The 20,816-nt window shown below is 46.5% G+C and overlaps 1 protein-coding gene across 1 annotated transcript in view; it reads left to right on the forward strand.

Annotated features, from left to right (window-relative positions):
• The window catches only part of GABBR2 (gamma-aminobutyric acid type B receptor subunit 2), a 341,708-nt gene that overhangs the window by 241,804 nt on the left and 79,088 nt on the right, over positions 1 to 20,816 (forward strand). The window contains exons 9-10 of the mRNA XM_006758607.2: positions 5,935 to 5,995; positions 18,665 to 18,745. Coding sequence (XP_006758670.1) covers positions 5,935 to 5,995; positions 18,665 to 18,745 — 142 coding nt within the window. The remainder of the gene's footprint in view (positions 1 to 5,934; positions 5,996 to 18,664; positions 18,746 to 20,816) is intronic.

Here is a 20,816-nt window from a genome sequence, read left to right on the forward strand (position 1 = left end):
GATCTCTGCCCTTTATGGAAAATCTGACCAGCTAAGCCCAGTGTTCTCTCCAAGTCCCCATTATTCATTTGAGGTCAGTGTGGCTCTAGGTGGAGGGTTGGCAGCAGAATGGTCCAAGGTGGGCTCAGACCAGCCACACAGATAGCCCTTCCGTTTCCTTAGATAGTTGGCTGCCTGAATGACATGTCAGGGCACATCTTATTTACCCATAGCATAAATCAAACATTCGGATAAGCATGCATGCTCACACCTCCTGAAGACAAATGCAACTGCCCAGAGACAAGAGTGCAGTTAGGGAATGAGATCCTTCCCTAAATAAATTTGCAGTGATCTGCAGAGACTGTGCCCCTCAGTGGGCCCAGAGCTCCAGGCAACCAGGCTGAACGAAGCGAGTCCGCACTCTGTCTAGCCTCCAGCTCCAGCCGGACATCAGATCATTTCAGGGCAGGACATCTCTGCCCTCCACCGTGAAGCTGAAAGAGACCAACATGGGGCTTGACCCATACGATTCATAAACTGTCGTCGGAGTGAAATTTACTCATGCTTAGTAATGAAACAGTAAAGATGAACAATGAAAACAATTACTTTTTCTAAGAGGAGGAGGCTGCTGAATCCTACTGGCTGCTGGAATCCTTGGGGTCCATTCTACTCTCCACTGATTTTTCTGGGGATTCTGAACGGACATCGGGTGGAATTTTTCCAACTCACATTGCCTGGAGGAATTATAATAGTTACTCTTTATTATGCGCCAATCCTGGCTTATGCCCTTTTCATAATTGCCTACTTTAATTCTCACAAACAATCCTGAGCAGCAAGTATTGTTCTTACTATTTTTCAAATAGGAGAATTGATGCTCAGAAGCACTCAATGACTGTCCAAGGTCATACTGTTGCCAATATTTACTCTTGTCTGGCAAATGCTGCAACTTAGTTTTTTTCCACATTACCTTATGCATTCTGAAGATTTCTCTGAAAAAGAAATGCAGCTTTATGGCTCCCGCTTCAACCTGAGCTGTTAGTTTGGATCAGACTGCTTTCCCTGGTATTAGCAATATCTTTTTCAGGAGAACAAAAATCCTTATAAATTTTCCACCTGTCATTTTACCTCCATTATTTTATTTTCATTCCAGATGAGCTCCATGGTCATTCTTATAAGCTCCTCGGAAGTTAGAATCCATGATCAATCAATATGCAGACAAGAAAATAAAAACCAAGTCAGGCATTTCATAGGGAGATTTAAGACAGGGAACTGGTTGCAACTTTATTGGAAGGGATGGAGGAGCAACACAGGTCGGTGCTGTCACTGGAGATAAGTATTCACAGAAACAGCCAAGCCCCTGGGCTGAAGGCACAAAAAGGGGCATAGTGTTGCCATTGCCTCTGCACACTGATCCCTCAGGTTCCTGCAACCACCCTCCTGCTGTTCTGGGAACTCCCCTCCCCCACCGCCACTGGCCACTAAACAGGCAGCCAGGAGCACCCCCACATTGACAGCGCAGGGCTGCCTGGGCCCACAGACACCTGCAGTCGCTCAGCTTTTGCTGCTGCAACCACAGCAGGGGGAAAAAATAGATTTCCCTTATGCATACTTTCTAATTTCCCATGAATGCTTCTCATTAGCAGAACCTAAGTGGAAACCAGCTGGTAGGGGATTCTGGGAAATGTGGTTTCTGGGTGTTGGGCCCCTGCAACAGAGAGGAGGATACAGAGTGAGTATGGATTGTGAGCCAACAAATATCAACCACCACCCCAGCCAGAGTTACCAGACTCCATTACTTTGGAATTTAATCATCACCTGGATTGATCCTCAGTATAGCCCTGGGATCGCACACGGCAGAAGCTTAAGGAGAGTCACGGCATCTATATATACATAAAGGATACATGTGTGAGGAGAGAGAAGAAATCCCTGCTCAAGCTGGGGCTTAAGAAACCGAAGCCAGTGCACCTGGTGTGGCTGAGCTGCCCAGCACGTGAAGCTGGAGCAGTCCAGCTGCTGCGTGGGCTTCACTCAGACCATTGCCTCTGTCCCCACAGCCTCGTCACTCAGGAAGATATAATCCCAGTGACCTTTGAGGGCAAGTGTGTTAGGGTTGGGTTTCCCAGGAAACAGATCCTGAGACAAAGACTAGCATACAGCAAGTTTATTACCAAGGAGTGTTCTCAGGAACAACACCTGGAAGAGAGGAAGTGAAGCAGGATCAGGCAGAGGGACACGTTGAAATGTGATACAGCTGCAATCCCAGCCTCAGCCACCCCATGGGGACCTCTGGATCCCATGGTCCTTCACCGTTGTCCTGAATTGAGGTACAGGGCCTAGAATTATGTCCCTCACATTGACCATTGGATGTAGGCTGGACCCCAGGAAGGGGCATAACCTTAATAGACACAGCTCCCTTTGGATGCAGGGCAACTCAGCAGCAGCCAGGATATGCCTCCATCCTGATGGGGGCATCAAAGCAGCACACCAGGGCATCCACCACTCAGTATGGGAGGCGTAGAGTGGAAATCCACTGCTGCTCAGGCCACAGTGCTCAGCCACCTTGGCGATGCACTCTGAGCTGGCCACCACCCTAGCCTCAGCCACTGTCACCTCACATCTGGATTACCAGCTGTAGAGTCTCCCTCCGGTTTCTCTGCTCCCTCGTTTTGCTATGCTGCCATCCATTCTCTACCTGACAGCCAGAACAGCCTTCCCAAATATTAACTCAGGTCATAGTACTTACTTGCTTAACCTCCCCACCCCTAGGCCCTTGGCTGCACTCCAGAGCCCTGCCATGACCTCCAGGTGGAATGTGATCTGGCCTGCTTACCTCCCCACTGCTCCTCACACTGCCCTTTCTGTTCCTTTGCCACCTGAGGGCCTTGGCTTCTCCCTTTGTGTGGAGTATCTCCTTCTTACCATGCAGGCCTCAGCTCCTCTGTCGCCTCTGCAGTGAGGCTTTCCTGGCAGCACAATAGATTTGCTCCCCTCGCCCAGCCACTCCTTTCTTATTTTCTCACAGTACTCGTCACTGACTGAAATATTCTTATTCATTTATTGGCAAACTTGTTTTGTCTTTTCTTCCTAATCAAATATAAAGCTCTCAAAAAAGCAGGATTAGCACTTACATGAGAACCTGGCCCAGTATAGGTAAATACAGAGTGTCCCAAAAAAATGTATATGCACTTTAACAGCTGATAGCTCAGTTTTGGAAAGTGAAATGTATTTTAATAAACTGTCTTTATAATTATTCAAAGTGTGTGTCTACATTTTGGGGACACCCTATATTTGTACAACATTGTGTGAATTGACCACCTTCAAATATGGAGGACCCCTATTGGGCAGAATTTCATGAAAATCACCTGATTAACTTCCTCATGTCCAGTCTGAAAGAAGTTGAATTGTCTGGGACGATGGTCCCTGTCCTGTCAGCCATGGCCAGGGTAGCAGAGTTGGCTTCAGTGGTCAAACCCAGCAGATGCCATGGTAACTCCTTCAGGAAAGAATCACATGACACATCTTCCCCAGAAGGGGCTTTGCAGAGCTTCTTGGCTCCTTCTGTGGTGCAGACCCTTAGTAAAGCCAGTTACCCACCTGTGTGCCCATCATGATCCAGTTACCACCGTCAGAGTTCTCAGTCTTTCCCGTGCTAGTCCGAATAGTGTGGTGCAAGAACTCAGTCTACCGGGGGCTATTGTTTCTGAGAGGAGAGCACCTCGGATAAAGGCCCAATAGTTTACCCTTTACCAGCTGAAATCATGCAATGTGGAAAATATCTTTCCAAGCATTGGAAAGTTCCCTGATGCTTAAACCATCTTTTCTTATTTCGGCTCTCTTCTATTAAACATCCTATCTAATAAAAGGCTAATATGCGAATTGTCCCCTTGGGAATTCGACTGACGGGAGTTTGACCACTCACTATGACCTGCGCTGACCACCAGGGGGCGATATGGAACAAAGGAAGGCCCCAGCTGGCAGCCAGCAGCTGGGGGAAGGAAGGCCCCAATCAGCCCCAATCACCGACCAGGACTAGGGACCCTACCCATGCACGAATTCTGTGCACCAGGCCCTAGTTTTAAAATAAAAATCAATACTGCCATTTACTGAGTGCCTGTTGTAGATGAGGTGCCATACTAGGTCCAAAACTCAGATGCTGGCTTCTTTCCACTGCATCACCTGAGAAATTAAGGAGCTGGGAGGAACTGATGTTAGTGAAAATGATTATTGTGAGTAAAATAAAGTATGACAGGTCTTACTTTAAAAGTTGACTAATTAGTTCTGTTTAGAAAGTAAATGGGGGGAGAAGGGGGGACAAAAAAGTAAAAGCAGATTCTTTCTTATCCCCACCCATACTCCATCCATCCTGTCCAAGCTTTGAATACCACTCTGTATGCTTTTTCGTTTAACTAATAAGGATTCTGCAGGCTTTGTCCACATTTTATATCTAGAAGTCTGGAATTCTTCAAAGCTTGGCAGGAGATGGGTGAAGTAGTTGGATCTCCACCTTCGTCAGACAAATGTCTTCCTTGGGGACCTTGTCTGCATCTTTGCCACCATGCAAAGTGGTCCATTTGCGTAAAAGTGATCCTTTTGAAAGATGTTCTGTGTTTTTCAATCATCCCTAGAAATAAAATCACAGCTCCTGTCTCACCTTTCACTGAAGTGTTTCACACACCAGGGAATTGCTTACCGGCACCTAAATATAGAAGTCGGTGGGCATTCGTCTCAAACTGATAGTCCTCACAGCTGTCGTCAGGATTTCCAAAAGGTGGCGAAGTGGCTTCAGAAGGTGTTTCTTGTTCTGAGAACAGGTTGAGTGATTCTCTCTTTGTGCCAAGAGCCTCGGGGCCTCAGACTTTGAGTTTCCACCAAGGGGAGACATTTTCTGGCACTTTCTCCTGAGAACTGAGCAGGATCTGAACTTTTCTGTGCTATTTCCTGATGATGTAGGAGCACAACTGTGAGAGGAAAGCAGTACACATTTAAGACCATTTCTTTTCCTGATATCTCATTAATGGAGAGATAGGAAAGAATTTATTTCTGGATCAGAAACAGCATGCTATAGTGAAATAGCATGGGCATTAAAATCAAACTCGAATTTGAACTCCAGCAGCTTACAGTGACCTTACGTAAAGGGCATACCTTCCTCAGTCAGTTTCTTAATTTGTTAAATCAGGATTATCCCCTGTTTCACTCAAGCTTGTCACAAGATCCATTGATACAATATGTGACAATTTCCTTGCCTGGTTGCAGAATTTTAGGTGGACCATAAATCGGCAAGGAGGGACCAGTCCTTCTTCATGTTCCCAGTTTGTTTAGCCCAGCATGTGGAACCCATGTATCAGCCAACAAAGCCCCTCACTGTCTTTAGCCCCCAGGGTTCCCTAATGAAGGGTGCTCAGCTGCCTGTGACACTAGTCATGTCACTGGCACAAGAAGCTTAATTTTGTGCTGCCCCACTCAGGAAGAACTCAGAAAGAACTTACAAAAACATCCTCTGTCCTTAATAAGAAATGCTAACTGACCTACAAGCCAAATAGCCTCGGCAAAGCCACACATCTTAATGGGGCACAGAAGCAGTCAGGGCCAGGCTCATGGGCCTCACCGGTGCCTCTGTCCTTCCAGCGCCCTGGAAGACCTTGTCCCAGGACTACACAGGGCGTGTGGATGTTTAATAAATAGCTGTGCTGATAATGATGATGCATGTCTCAGCTTTAATTCACATGTGTTAGTTCCATTATTGATTCTGTGCTCCTTAAATTAAATAGATAAAGTCACAACCAGTTTAAAAACAATTAGTTTAATTTTGCATCTGTAGCCTAACAGGGATCTGTTTTTCCTCTAATATTAATAATTGCATTGTACAGTTAATGAATTTCAGTGGAGATCAGTAGCATCTGAGCTAATATGGCATTTCTCTTTTGTTCTTGTTTGTTTGTTTTGCTTTGTTTTTAGGGTCAAGTTGTGTTCCGGAACGGGGAAAGAATGGGGACCATTAAATTTACTCAATTTCAAGGTAGGCTTTTTGATGCTTCTTCTTTCTACTTGATAAATTCTGTTTTCAGGGATGTTGTCTTATGCAATAAAACACATCAAAACAAACGGAAGTATGATGTCCCAGATAAGAGAAATCAAAGTCAACAGAAAACACTTCCCTGTGAAAACAGTAGTTTCAACATATTTAGGATATTTTTTCTTCACTGTATTACTTTTCAGGCCCATTCAGTCTTCCCACATGACTCTGAGAAACTCCTGAAAGTAAGGGGGGAGGGGTAAGTCAGTTACAAGATCCTGAGAAAACTTGCATTGTTGTAGGTTTTGATTATAGAAATCTTCAGATTCTGAAATTGAGAGGATAGCATAGAAAACCCATCACCCAGCTTCAACCATTATCAACATTTTGCCAATCTTGCTTTATCTTGACTTCACCCTGTTACCCGTCTATTTTTTTCTGTAAATGTTGTAAAGCAGCTCTCAGACATTATCTCATTTCAATCTATAAATACTGCAGTATGCATTTCTACTAGACAAGGACTTTCAAAAACATAACCATGGTACCATTATCACACCTAAAGCATTTAACAATTATTAATATCCTTTCATTCCCAGTCTATGTTAATTCTCCAATTAGCTCAAAAATGTTTCTACAATTGGTTTGTTAGAGAATTCACACAACGTCCACTCTTTGTATTTGGTTAATGTGTCTCTCTAGTTTCTTTTAATCTATAATCACTACATTTTTTTTTTAAGACCCAGGTCATTTGTTGAACTTTTCTGCTGTCAGAGTTGGAAGGGACCTCAGAAATCATCCAGACTAAGTTTCTCATGTGATAAGGAGGAAATAGGGACCAGAGAGGCAGTGGCTTGTCAAAGCGCACAGGGCATCCGTGAGGAGTAGGACTGGGCTTTCCTCAAGGCAGACACCTCAGTTCAGCTCAGTATAGTCATTAGCAGGGTTATTCGCCAAAAGCACTAGATGATTATTCATCAGCATCTGGATGTTTCTGGAAGCTGTGCCTTCTGTGTCAACTCACTTTGAGATCCCAAAGTCATCCAGGGGAAAGCAAGAAATGAAATCAAGTTACTCAGATTCATTCAGACAAATCCCCACTGGATTCAGATCAATTGGGAGAGGTGTCCTTGGATACTATCGCTCCATAATGCAATCTTGTAGATTTACCCATTTGTCTTCCTGTGGCAGGTAATTGAAACACATGTCAGCTCTCTGACGTGCACAAAAGATGTAATTTTAGGCAAACGTAATTACTTTCCCATTTGTTAAGTCTCACTTCTTCATCGGTTGAACAAAGTAAGCATCTTGGCAAAGATACTTACTTTTTTTTTTCTTGAGTGATTGCAGCTAAATTCTCTTGTCACATTTCCAGTTCTCAAATTATATCATTCTAGGAGAATATTTTGTAAAATATTGATCGGCCAATCACAGCTACAAGTGCGTGCCAATTTTATTGCCTTTTCCTGATGTTAGGATTAGACACCAACTCCAGTGGCTGATTTTAGGCATCTATAAGGAAAGCAGTGTAGCAAACAGTATTGAGGTGGGTTTTACTCACCTGAGTTCAAGTTGCTGTAGAATATCAGGCAAGTGACTTCACCTCCCTGAGCACTGATGTCCTCAAATAATATAATCCTGCCCTAGCCAGTTTGGCTCAGTGGATAGAGCATCAGCCTGCGGACTGAAAGGTCCCGGGTTTGATTCCGGCTAAGGGCATGTACCTTGGTTGCGGGCACATCCCCAGTGGGAGGTGTGCAGGAGGCAGCTGGTCGACGTTTCTCTCTCATCGATGTTTCCAACTCTCTATCCCTCTCCCTTCCTCTCTGTGAAAAATCAATAAAATATATATTTTTAAAAACTTTTAAAAAGGGACATAATCCTACTTATCATCTTAGGATGTGGGATGAACTGGATGAGATCATACAGAGAAAGATGTGCATATATCTATGGCTCAGCAAGTAGTAGCAATTATGACTAGCACTTTGTCAAAAGTTATGACACTTTTCAGGGGCAAATCCAGATTTCCTTGATGTGTTGAAACCCCATTGATGCCTTTTTGTCTGCCTACCCTGATAGCTGCTACCCACACACAACCACATGCAGGATGCCAGAAGGGGCAGGGCCTTAGAGAGGATCTTGTCTCCTTACTTCACAGAGTAAATGGGGAAACTGAGGCATGGGGAAGAGAGATGTTTCCCCAGGGACACACAGCTGATGAGTGGCAGTGGCAGCCACTGCGTGCTCACATGCACACGTATGCCAGTGTTCTGCCTTTGCCACACTTGTGTTCAGCTTTTATTGACTATTAGAGCTGGAAGATACTCCTGGTTGCATGTTTTAAAATAGACATTGATCCTGTTGACAGAGGGATGCTGTGCTTGGGGGCATGTTCACATCAGCACAATAGTGAGTTACCCTAATTCATAGGGTCTCAGAGGTGCCTTTTCTGCCAGGGTGAAGAGAATTGAATATTGAATAGGCTGTCCAGGTTGGAATTCAGGTTATCGTCTCATTTCACAGAGGGGAAGGAAACTGAGGCCCTGACCCACTGTGAGATGGCGAATTCATGCCTTCTCTTCTCTGGGCTCATGCCTCCTCTCCCAGAAAGGCTGGTCCAGACTCTTCTGGGACCTTCCAGGAATTTGCCCAGAGGATATGCCTGCCCCCAGGGGTTACCAGTTCCTAAATTACCTCATGCCATTGACCTTGTACATGGCTTCTGCGTGGAGTTGCCATGTTATTTTCTGCCATGCCCTTCACACCCTCTCTCCTGCTTGCCTTGCCCTCTTATTTAGAAGGGAGATTGGACAGCAGGGCTCACAACAGAGCTAACTCACAAGCAGCCAGCCCCAGCAGAGGGGGCTGCTTTTGCAAGATCTGCTTCTGGGCAAGACACTTCATTTCCCTAAACCTCAGTCTTCTCTTCTAGACAATGGGATGGCATTAATGCTGGCCCTGCCTGCCCCTTGGGACTGGGTTAACGGTCAAATGAGATTTTGCTTTATAAACTCTAGTTGTGGGAACCTAGTCACATTACTAGCATGCTGCCTGACTCCTGGCTGGCTCTTGGTAAATGCTTACTCAGTTAGTGAGACAGCTTGTGGAAATTTAGGAGCATCTTCATTTACTCATGGTTTCCCATGACTTAAGTCAAGGCAGAAAGTCTGGTAAACAGCAGTTAGCCTTGACAACAAAAATGTGAGCCAAAGCAAATTTATGATGGCAGCCCTTGTTGTTCCAGACGGGAGGACCTTTTTTGCAAATTTAGGAGTGGTGAATAAATAGAACTATTCTAAACTAATGTGCCAGGGCTAACTCCACGGTCCCTCTTGAGGCTGAGGCATTTTTAATCCAGAGGGGGTTTCAGAGCCTTAAGAATGATCTTCCTAATCCCCAGTTTCCCTCCATTTACTACATTTCCAAGGATTCCCAGAGCTCTTACCTCCCATCACGACAATCCTCCAGGCTAGATAGATGTGGTAGATCCCACCAATAATTCTGAGCATCCACGGTTCCAGAATAAGTATCTTATTAAGAGGAACAGATCAGATGTCCAGGGAATTAACACTTCCAGGGCCAGCCCTGAGCCAGGGATGGATGAGAAATGGAGGACAAATTTCCCAGTGTCCTTTCCCGTTGCGTAGAAACTCCCAAAAACTTCAAGGTATGTTCTTGTCTGTCCCCAGATGTCAGCTGAGGACAATCCCAATGGAATTGTGCCTCAGTTGCCTTCCCAGAAACCTACTCATAATGCACGTTGTACTGGCTCCCATCCCTTCCCTTCCCTGTCTCACCTCCCTGAACCCCTAGCAATGTGTCCTAGGATCACCTTCCAAATAAATTACGTGCATTCTCACCCTTGTCTCAGGCACTGTTCTAAGGGCACTACCCATGGCTATAGATAAGGCAGGTATTGTCATCCTGTTGGCCACACACCTTGGGTATAGTGGGACTGGCCTAAACCCCTTTCAATTCCAAGTTCAGAGTACCGCCCCCATGCCACCACTGACTTCCACTGAACTATGTTAGACGATGATGAATGCTAGAGAATTGGCTTTCTTTTTTTTTTCCTTATGAGAAGAAAGAATTCATGTTACTGCCAAAGTCTAAACATGGCTCAGAATTTGCAGCAGGGAAGGAAGTTGAGTGAAGCCATGATTAGAGCCTTATTTATGCTGTTCTTCGTGAAATCTAAGCATCTGTGCTCTAACTCACCGTCCCTGCCTTCATTAGGCCTGTTTGTGAGAATCTTGGTGAATGGTGATGTGTTTGAATGTCATACTGCTTCTATGTCGCATAAAAGACTCAGACTTTGGAGTAGTTCAGCACTTGATTTGAAGGGAGAGGGTCCTCTATCGCTCTAACAACATAATTGTCATTCAGAATGTACCTAGTGAAATGTAGGCTTGTCCTCCCCATTTGCAGACATTAATTACTGTTTGGTCTTTGGGGTAACAGATACGGTTCTATTCAGTGCAAATTTCCTGAGCATCTGCCAGGCATTTTACCAAGTCCTCTAGGGGAAGCCAAGCTGAATAAGAAATGGTCCCTGTCCCTTCCCTCCCATAAAAGCAGGAAGATAATTTCCCAGAACCTACTAGAAAACTTTCAGAGCAAGTTTGACCCCAGTTTGAGACTCTTAAGGCTGATTTTTAGTGCCCTTTTCCTCGGTCGAGGCATGTGTTATAGCTCTCTTCACCAAGCCATGGGTATGAAAAGGCCAGTTTGTTGCTGCCACTCAACTTGATGCAAGTAAGAGTGGAGACATAGTCCATCAAACTGCAGGATACACGGGTAGGGATGTGGGTCAGCAATATTGAGCTGTTTGTGAAGGGAAAATCTTTTAGGCTGAAAGTCTGATCCTGACCTTGATACTGACCCTGACCTTGACACCACCTCTGCCCTCATAATCCAGGACTTATCTGGAAGCCTAAGGCCTCGTGTTTCATTGAGCCATAGACTCTCCATGTTGAAGGGAGCCCTAACTCTCCTTTATAGTATTAGCTCTGCTTGAATGCCTCCAGTGATGGGGAACTCATCTCCTATTATATGGAAAGTATGTGAGCTTTGAAACAGGCGTGTCTAACTGTTAGTAGCTAGGCACTGTGGCTTAATTTCTCTGAGCCATCATCTCAGCATTTAATTAAAAATAGTAAAATAAAAGGTGATCATTTTCCTTGCCTTAAGAGGGATGGTGAAAATTCAGTGTCGTGAAGCTCTGAATGTTCTTGGTTGGTGACTGTTACAGAGAAGGGCCATGGCAGCTGTTGGCTTCTTTCTCCTCTCCTGGGCACTCTTTATGACCCCAGATTTACTCCTTTCCAGAGTTTCTTGAGAAAAGTGCAGTCTTGCTTACTCAGGACATACTTATCGTTGGTACATGAAAACTCTTGTTTGTTTGTTGATACTCTCATTTCTCTCATTTTCAAACCCTATTCCTACCTCTCCTAGGGAAAGGCAACCATTCTAAGTGTTTAATGAGTGTGTTGTATTTGTATCTGTTCTTGCAAGATGTAGTATATTACTGTGTTTTTTTGTGTGTGTATATATTTCAAATTTACGTCAATGCAACTGGATTACATATCTTTCCTGGTTTTTTTTTCTTTTCCACTCAACACTTTGTTTTCTAAGATGCCTCCATGTGCCTGTGTGTACATCTAGCACAGGGCTTTCATTGCTCACCCCATGGGGCACACCCACCCTGCACCCATCCACTCTCCCAGTGACAGACACCCAGGTCACCTCAACTCTCTGCCTTCACAAATAATGAGGGTCCTTGTACATGTCCCCTATGACCCAACTGGGCATTTTTAGGACAAATGCCCAAGAGGAAAATTGTTGGGTTGCAAGTTGTGTGTGAACACTGAACATGCCAAAAATTTGCCAGATGGCTCTTTCAATGAGTCACCGTGCCCATCTCCACTCCCACCGGTGTGCGATCCCTGTGTCCCTACCTCCCACCAACACTTGGTGTTCCAGACCTTTCATTTTTTCCAGTCTAAAGGTATAAAGTAATATCATATTCTGGTTTTAAATATTATCTCTTTGCTTACTAATGAGTTTGGGCATTTCTTCCTGTGCTTGTTAGACATTTATTAATTGTCTGATCCTCTGACCATTATTCTGAGGGCACTGTATTTTTCTTGTTGATTTGCAAGAGTTCCTTATATAATCTAGATATCAGTCCCTTGTTGGCTTTAGACTTTGCAAATATCTTCTCTCATTTGGTCACGGGCCTATAAACTTTAAGTCCTTCTTGAAAGGAAATTCTCAACTTTGATGTGGTTAAATTCTTTTCTTTCTTTTTCTCTATGGTTTTGCTTAACAATCATTTCCTGGCATCTGCATGCCAGATGATGCTGGGCAAGATAGGTAAGACGCAACCCCTGCCCTCAGGGAGCTCACAATCCATTGGGAGCAGACACAGGACCCCAACTGGGTGTGATAACTGATGGCATTCAGAGGAGGGGCATTTGGCTCCACCTACCAGATTCTAGGAAGGCTGCCTGGGAGAGGCATCTGAGATGAATTCTGAAAGACCAGTTTCTCTAGTGAGAGTTAGCCGAGAAAAAGTGTTCTAGGTGCAGATAACCTGTTGTATTTGTGTGTGTCCTGTGTCCCCTCCAGTACTTAGCTTTTGCCCCTGGGACAGTTTGAGTGAGTCAATGAACAAATCTGTCCTTGGCGGGGTCATTATACTCCTAGGCCATTTGACCAATGTCCACTTGGCCTATTAAAAATCTGAAAACAAAGGCCAATGAAGTTAACTTATTAAAATTGCAACAGTGGCATATTGTTTGTGAAGACAGAGAGACAAGTGTGTGAGGGGATCCGGGACCAGGGACCTGCTTCCATCTACGCCCACCCTGTAGGTTCTATCCACAGTGACCAGGCTGGGGTGGGGTGGACTTCCCGAGGAATGGCTGGCCATCCTGGAGGAGAGCAGAATCCAGGCTTGCAGTTGCCATATTCCCATCTCTGAAGAACCGCCAGGAGCAGGAATTGATGTGATGTGCAACCCCAGGCAGAGCCAGGACCTGTGCAAGGAAGCCTCAGGGAACAGCTTTCAGCTTAAAATGAGGAAGACCCTTCAGAGTAGTTGCTGATTCATCAAACAGGAGTTGGAAGCTATAGAGATCTCCCCAAGCAGCCCCCTCACTTTAGCAAGACCTCCCCAGGGCTCCGTACATCGGTGAGGGCCCAAGCTTGGACCAACTCCAAGAGCTATCTTAGTTCGAGCCCTTTCTGTCTGAGTTTAGGGTTTCCTTAGGAGGGGCAGGAGTCCTCGAATGCAGTAGTTTTATAGCATCTCCGATTTTCATTGAGGCAAGGTCATCTTGTTTTTAACTTCATGGTTACGCATTGAGCCTGTGTTTGCAACAGCAATTACATTCTAAAGGACATATACACCTTCCTCGGTTCAGATCTTGAGCCAGTTGAGGGCCAGTGGACACTTGGGGGTGAGGGGAGTCGAGCCCCTGTAGCAGGATGTGGGGACCCAGCTAAAGCAGGAGCCTGGTGACCCTCCAGTTTGTTCTGCCACCGGGGTTGGTTGTGGTGCAGCTGGGAGGCGGAACCACTCTGTGATTGAAGCTGTTTCCCTGCCGTCTCAGGCATGCTCTCAGCCCACAGCCAGTATTTTCAGACTGGACTTTTTGGGGGGAAGTCTAATTTTTACGAATGGGAGCTATCATCCAAATCCAAAATTTGAAATAAAGAATGCACTTTTTTAAAGAGAACACTCCTTTCTTGCCCCACAGCAAGGAACCAGTACTATTCTGTGGGAAAGGGAGCTTTTTGTCTCACAGTATTTTTAGCCTCTGAGAACAGAAAGTGTCAGCTTGAAGGGCCCTCAGTGTAATCCAGTGGTTCTCAACTCTGGCTATGCATCGGGATCCACTTAGAGGACTTTTTTTTTTAATGTTTTCATTGAATTTAGAGAGAGAGGAAAGGAGAGGGACAGAGAGGTAGAAACAGCGATGAGAGAGAAACATGGATTGACTGCCTCCTGGCACCACCCCCACTGGGGCTTGAGCCTGAAACCCAGGCATGTGCCCTGACCAGGAACCACGCAGTGACCTCTTGGTCCATAGGTCAGTGCTCAACCACTGAGCAGCTCCGGCCAGGCTAGAGGACCTTTAAAAATACTGCTACTCAGGATCCATCCTAAGGAGTTTTAATATAATAGGTCCGAGCTGGGACCAATCATAGGTATTTTCTAGCTCTCCAGGTGACCCTAATCCCTAGGGCCGAGAACCACTGGAATTCCTACAGTGCAGTTTGCAAATGGAGAAACTGAGGCCCAGAGGAAGGGAACGGTCCAGGGTCACACAGTGAGTCAGTGGCAACCTGCACAGAGTTTGTGGGGCAGACGGTCAGCCAGTAACAGACCCAGTGTCACAGCCCCTCTCCCTCCGCTCGATACCCCAACCTCCCGGCCCCAGTGGACCTTTCTGTCTGTCCACAAATCCCCTGTCCTCGGTCTGCAAGGCTCGTCTGTGTCTCAGTGAGTGGTCAGCATTGTTTGCACAGTGGAGTTACCAAGTAGCCCAAGACTTAAAAGTTGAAAGTGCCGGGTGCCTATCATAGTGACCACCACCTGGGCCGTGGTGAATGGAAGAACACAGGGGGCACCCTCCTTCCACCTTCAGACCCCTGAGGGGCTCTGGGCAGGGTGTGGGGGACAAGACTCTATGCTGCCCAGGATGTCAGAAGCCAGGCTTCGGGTTCTGCTCAGGAACCAATAGGCAGACAGGAATCAGAAGGCCTGGGCACACCTGGGGCATTGCTCCAACACGAGGGGCTGAGCTCACAGCAAACGGGTTGCTGGGAGGGGAGGGTCAGTACGCTGGGAATGCTTCCTGGAAGAGGTGGACAAAGTTTGGACATTTGGTTTTGTAGAGGGAGGGGAAAGCTCCCTTCCACGCAGAGGGACTGTTGTGGGGAACCAGTGGCAGTAAGTAAACATAGGGAGCGTTTGGGGACTTAGCAAACAGCTCACAGTCACTTTTATCATGACTCAAATAACTATCATTTATGGAACACTCACTATGAGTTAGGTCCCAAGCCAGAAATTGCCTGTATTCTCCTCTCTAATTCTCATGGCCACTCTGAAAGTTCCCCTTTTACATTTATAACCACCTGCTTATAGGGTATGAGCTGGAAGGGAAGTGCTGCCTGCAAATGGGAATGATTTTTACCTCCCTGCTAGGGCTGAGGGAGGCTGCAGTCACTAAACCCCAAGGTCAGCGATTATGAATTTTTTTCTTCATCTTTGTATCTCCAGCTCCAGCACAGATGTCCAAGGCCACGTTGGTTGAGGATGAGGAAATAACCTAGCCTTCCACCGCCTACACTGCTGTTTTTGAGGGGTTCTTTATCATGAAATACCTTGGGCTGGGCCTGGCGTGCAGTGGGCACTCAATAAATGTGGGCTGAATGATCAGAAGCCCTGCTCAGTACGGGTGGTGAAAGCGCTCTGAATTCAGAACTGGGGGACCCAAGTCCAGGCATGCACTTAACCTATCTGAGGCCCCTCCCTCAAGTATACACTGGGGTGAGTTATGCCCAACTCATGGTTTGCTGTGAGCCAAGCACGGCTCCAGGGAGAGATTACGTGATTTTGGTGTTGGCGGGAGGCTCAGTATTATTTTGGTGCCATGGGGCATAGAGCGGGGCCTAGGAGTCAGAAGGGTGGGCTGTGTGGCTGGGGGCCCGGAGGGCGGCCAGCCATACACTTCCCAGCTCCTAATGATTTATTCCAATCAGCCTGCATATTTCATGCGCTGCCTCCCCACGCCAAATAAATAAATCAGGGCCTCCTTTTCTGAGGGGCAGGAGCAGCCTGGGGCTGAGACTTCAAAAGGTCTAAGCAAGGATGCTGGAGCTCCCAGCAGAGTCTGCTAATGTGACATTTAGGAGTTGGGTGACCCAGGTATGCCACAGCCGCCTGCACGCTGTGAAGCCCCCCAGTTGGTGCGGAGATCTTTGCGGGAGAAGGAAGTGACTTTTATAGCCCTGTTTTCCACCCCACTGTCAAAGGGACGCAGGCAGAAGTGTGGCAGGTGTATGGGATTCCGTTTCATTTTCTAAATGTGTTTAAGGAACCAGCAGTGCACCTGCTTTTATGCAAAGGAATTCACTTACAGCCCAGGGACCCGCCTGCCGGAGGGTGGGCATTCCTCTGTGCAGTTAATATACTCAGGAGGCACAGGTGGCTGATGGGTGGTCAGCTTGACATGGAACTGTCACCTCTCAGGGATCCCGTGTTCTTGGTATCAGTGGGACTCTGGACAAAGCCACAGCCTGCCCAAGCCTCGGTTTCCTCATCTACAAAATGGAACTGAAAACCACCTAGTCCCGTGGTCGGCAAACTGTGGCTCGCGAGCCCCATGTGGCTCTTTGGCCCCTTGAGTGTGGCTCTTCCCCAAAATACCACATGCAGGCGCGCCTGTACAGTGCGATTGAAACAACACAAATCTGTGTATTCTTTTTATATGATTGCATTACTATGTTATGTAGGGCTGTGGTCGGCAAACTGTGGCTCGCGAGCCACAGGCGGCTCTTTGGCCCCTTGAGTGCGGCTCTTCCTAAGCCTTAGGAATATCCTAATTAAGTTAATAACAATGTACCTATCTATATAGTTTAAGTTTAAAAAATTTGGCTCTCAAAAGAAATTTCACTCGTCGTACTGTTGATATTTGGCTCTGTTGACTAATGCGTTTGCCGACCACTGACCTAGTCCATTCAACTGTGAGAACTGAAAAGATGGCACATAAGATTCCTAGCATCGATCCAGGCACACTGTGGGGCACCTCAGCCCCTGCCTGCCCACTCCTCAACTCTGTCAGTCTGCTCTGCCCTGGGGGCTCCTTTCTCTACTCCCACACTGGTTCCCTTTGGTTCTCTGCCTCTAACCCCACCTTTCTCTGCATCTGTTTTATCTGTGGTCACCACAGACACGCCAGATCCACTTGCCCCCTGTCAAGGGGCTTGTTGGCCCAGGCTCTCGGTAGCATGTGACATTGCTGGCCAGCTCCATGGCGAAATTGTCATTTTCCTTGGCTCCTACAATGCCCTCTCTTTCCTGGCATCCTGCTCCTGGCATCCTGGCCACTTCTTCCCAATCTCCTTGCAGTGTCCTTCTCTGCCTGCCCCCCAGAGATTGGCGCTATCCAGGATTATGTCCTTGGTCCCTTCACTTCTCACTCAGCACTGCCCTCGGGGTGTCCTTCTTGCCCACTGCTCTACCTCCCAGCCTGCATGCTGATGACCCCAACTCCTTCTCCCCAGCCCAGACTTCTCCCCCCTCCAGAGCAAGGATCTCCCCCTGATAGGTGTCTCAGGCTGAGCACAATAACATAACATTCAAACAGGAACATAACATCTTTTATCCTCATGGGTTCCCCACTTAGGGAATCGCACCAGAGCTCCCCTTCCCCTGCCCCCCAGTCACTTGGTTCACTGCCCTGTTCCCCATCTTCCCCACCAATTAATCTCCCAATTGTCCAGATTTTACCTGGGAAAAAAGAAACCTTTGTCAAATCTAATTACTACTCTCCATTCCTCCTGCCCAGTTGCCCTGGTCTAGTTGTCTTTGTAATTATCCCTGGCAATTGCCCTAAACCAGCAATTTTCAACCTTTTCACCTCATAGCACACATAAACTACTTACTAAAAATCTGCAGCACACCAAAAATATATTTTTTTTGCTGATCTGACAAAAAAAATCAGTATAATTTTGATTCATTCACCCTGAACAGCTATTGTTGTGTTTGGCTGTTGTCATTTTTTTATTTGACAATCTAAGGGAAAAGAGGTCAGTGTCCCTGACTAAATAGTCAGGCATTGCATGTTTTAAAAATTCTTGTGGCACACCAATTGAATATCACTGTCCTAAACCCAAGAATAGAATAGTATCTAGGATGAAGGAAAATTCAAATGCACCACTTAGGTCTGAAAATACACCTGAGCAAGTGCATATGGAGAACACTGTGCTCAGTATCACACAGCAGAGCAATGCCTCCTCCAAAAGATGCTAATTCTACCTCAGAACATATCAATTGATATATAATGTGCAGAATGAAGGAGGGGATGATCCCCTCTACTTGCTGCTGACCAAATCATGCCTAAAGTGTGTTGGTCAGTCCTTGTGTCTACACTCTCAGACAGACAGACAGTGATCTTGTGGAGTGTGGCCTCAGGAGGGGCCTGGGTGAGGTGGGAAATAGAAATGACATTTAGTAAGGTGGAGTGGGGGAAGAGTGTCGTGGGGTGTTCTGTCTTTGTCTTCAAGCTCTAGGCCTGCCTGGGCAGAGGGAGTAGGGGTAATCTGTGTGGTCCCAGAGGGCAGAGTCAGATGACAGGGAAAAGTTACAGAGAGAACATTCAGCTCAATGACCAGGAAGGACTTGGTAACAGGCAGAGAATCCAGTTAAAGGGGAGTGAGTCCCCCTTCTACACATGTACAGTGAAGGACAGTTGACGAGAGAGTGTGAGAGGGTGTTTGTTCTAGCCTAGATTCGGTTGGAAGTTTTGTGATTCTACCTGGGAAAAGGAAAAGCCTGCAAGAATATAGCCAGGGCCTCTGGGGAGAGCAAGAGCTAGGAGAGGAGCACTCAGACCCAAACACAGGACTGGGATCTAACCAGCCACTCTCTATTGCTCCCCACAGACCGCAGGGAGGTGAAGGTGGGAGAATACAACGCTGTGGCTGACACACTGGAGATCATCAACGACACCATTAGGTTCCAAGGTAAGGCAGGTGGGCTTCTTGGAGGAGGGGGTCTGCTCAGTCCCAAGCCTGGATGTTATCTGAGGGTTGGGGACAAACTCAGAGTCTTTGGCCGTGTGGGGAAGAGGGAACATCCTCTCCTGTCAACACACGCACTCACTCACTGAGCACAAGGTCCCGTCACTCACATAGGAGCTGTATTCCAGCTCCTGGAATGGGTCACTGGAATTTGTATGAACGCTGGCTTTCACTGAAGCATCTGTTTAAACCAGAGGATGGCCAGGAGGAATTCTTTTTAAACGTGGCCCAGCTAAATCTAGCTCTGTCTTTTCCTCTGGGAAAGGACTTGGTTTGGTTGATAACAGGGTCTCTCCACATGCTGCTCTTCCTGGAAGACCATTCCCTCTTTTCTCCTGCTGTAGAACTTCTCCTCAGCTTCCAGAACCAGATCAAATAACACCTCTTCTGTGCAGCCTTCCTGATTGCCCCCAACCAGGCTAATGGCTCCCTTCTTTTGGCTTTCACAGTTTTTTTCTCTGCCTTTACCATGGCCACTGTCACTTTGTATTGAAATATCTAGATTGTTGGACCATGAGCCCCCTGACTGGTTCCTATTTGGCTTTAAATTCCTGGCACCAGCCATAATCTGGCACATGTTAAAGAGTCAATGATATTTTATGAAATATGAATACATGATTGACCAAGTGAGTGGATGAGTGAATAAATGAGTGAACAGGTGAACATGTGAGTCACTGAACTAGTGGGTGGATGAATGAATGAGTGGATGGAGGGATGGAGGGATGGAAGGGCAGATGGGCGGATGGGCGGGCTTAACCAGCCTTACCCCTTTAAGTCCATTTTGCCCTTAACAGCCAAAGTGCTTTTGCCATCATGCCATACTGAAGATACCCCACTTCTGCTCAGAGCATTTCATGGTGTCCGTTGCACACAACAAGGGGCCTTACTCCATGGTGTTGCCCCCAAGACATCCATGAAAGGATACCTCCTCACTTCTCTGCCTTCTCTGTCAGATCTCCCCAACCAAACCGCTTACAGTTCCTCAGACATGCCATATGTCACCATGTCTTTGCCTCTGCCGGGTTCTCTGCCCAAAATGCCCTTTCTTCCTTGTCTTCCTGGTGAAAGCTAACTACCCATCTTCCTTTCTGTAGCCTTTCCTGACTCATCAGGCAAAACTGCACTCTGCTTCCTGCTTCCTGCTCAGGCATTGGAGGCAGTTTACATAGTGTGAGAGCACCGTCTTCAGAGTTAGGCAGATATGGGGTCAAATTCTGCCAGATTTGCCATTTACTAGCTATAAAAGCTACTTAACACCTAGAAACCTGTTGCCGACCCCCACTCCACCCACCAAAATGGTAATAATCTTTTCTACTCATGAGATTGTTGGGTGGATCATATAAAAAAAATCTCTATAAAGTGCTTAGCCCATGGTAAGCATTCGGTAAATATTACTGCTTATGGTTGCCTTTTTCTCCTTACATACCTAATGTGTAAGGTCCTTGAGGACAGGGACTTCGTCCTGTTTATCTTTGAATCGCTGGTACCCAGCACTGGGCCTGATAGATGGAAGGTGATCATTAATGATGTTGAGTGAAGGAATAGTGATGGATGAAGAAATAATGAAAAATAGATGAATACTGAATGGATGGACCAGATGAGTAGCAAGAAAGAAAATTCAGGGCTCCTGCTGTTAGTAACACTTCTGACAAGTTGTTACCATTTGGCTTCAGTTAAGATGCACAGGTTGGGAGGTGCCATTCCGGGGAAGGGAGGGTAGAGTAAGGAGGAGGAGCTGTTGTCATTTTCTGACGTTGTTTCTACACGAACAGCTTGTGGTCATAGTCATCATGTAACCCTTTCTCGGTGCCCAGAGAGTGGCTGGTTTCCAGCCAAGAACTCATGGGCACCCCTAAGATGGTTCTTGTATTAGGGAGCCAGAAGTCACCTGAGCCAGCCTAATGCAGCCCAGGGTACAGGTGCGGGGAGAGGGGAAGTAAATAGGAAGGGGGAGGAAGTTTCCAGATGTTGAGTTTTCACTGGAAGCAACAAATGTTGCTACCTCGGTCACCTC

The sequence above is a fragment of the Myotis davidii genome, unplaced genomic scaffold, assembly GCF_000327345.1.
Source record: "Myotis davidii unplaced genomic scaffold, ASM32734v1 scaffold534, whole genome shotgun sequence".
NCBI classification, from domain to species: domain Eukaryota; kingdom Metazoa; phylum Chordata; class Mammalia; order Chiroptera; family Vespertilionidae; genus Myotis; species Myotis davidii.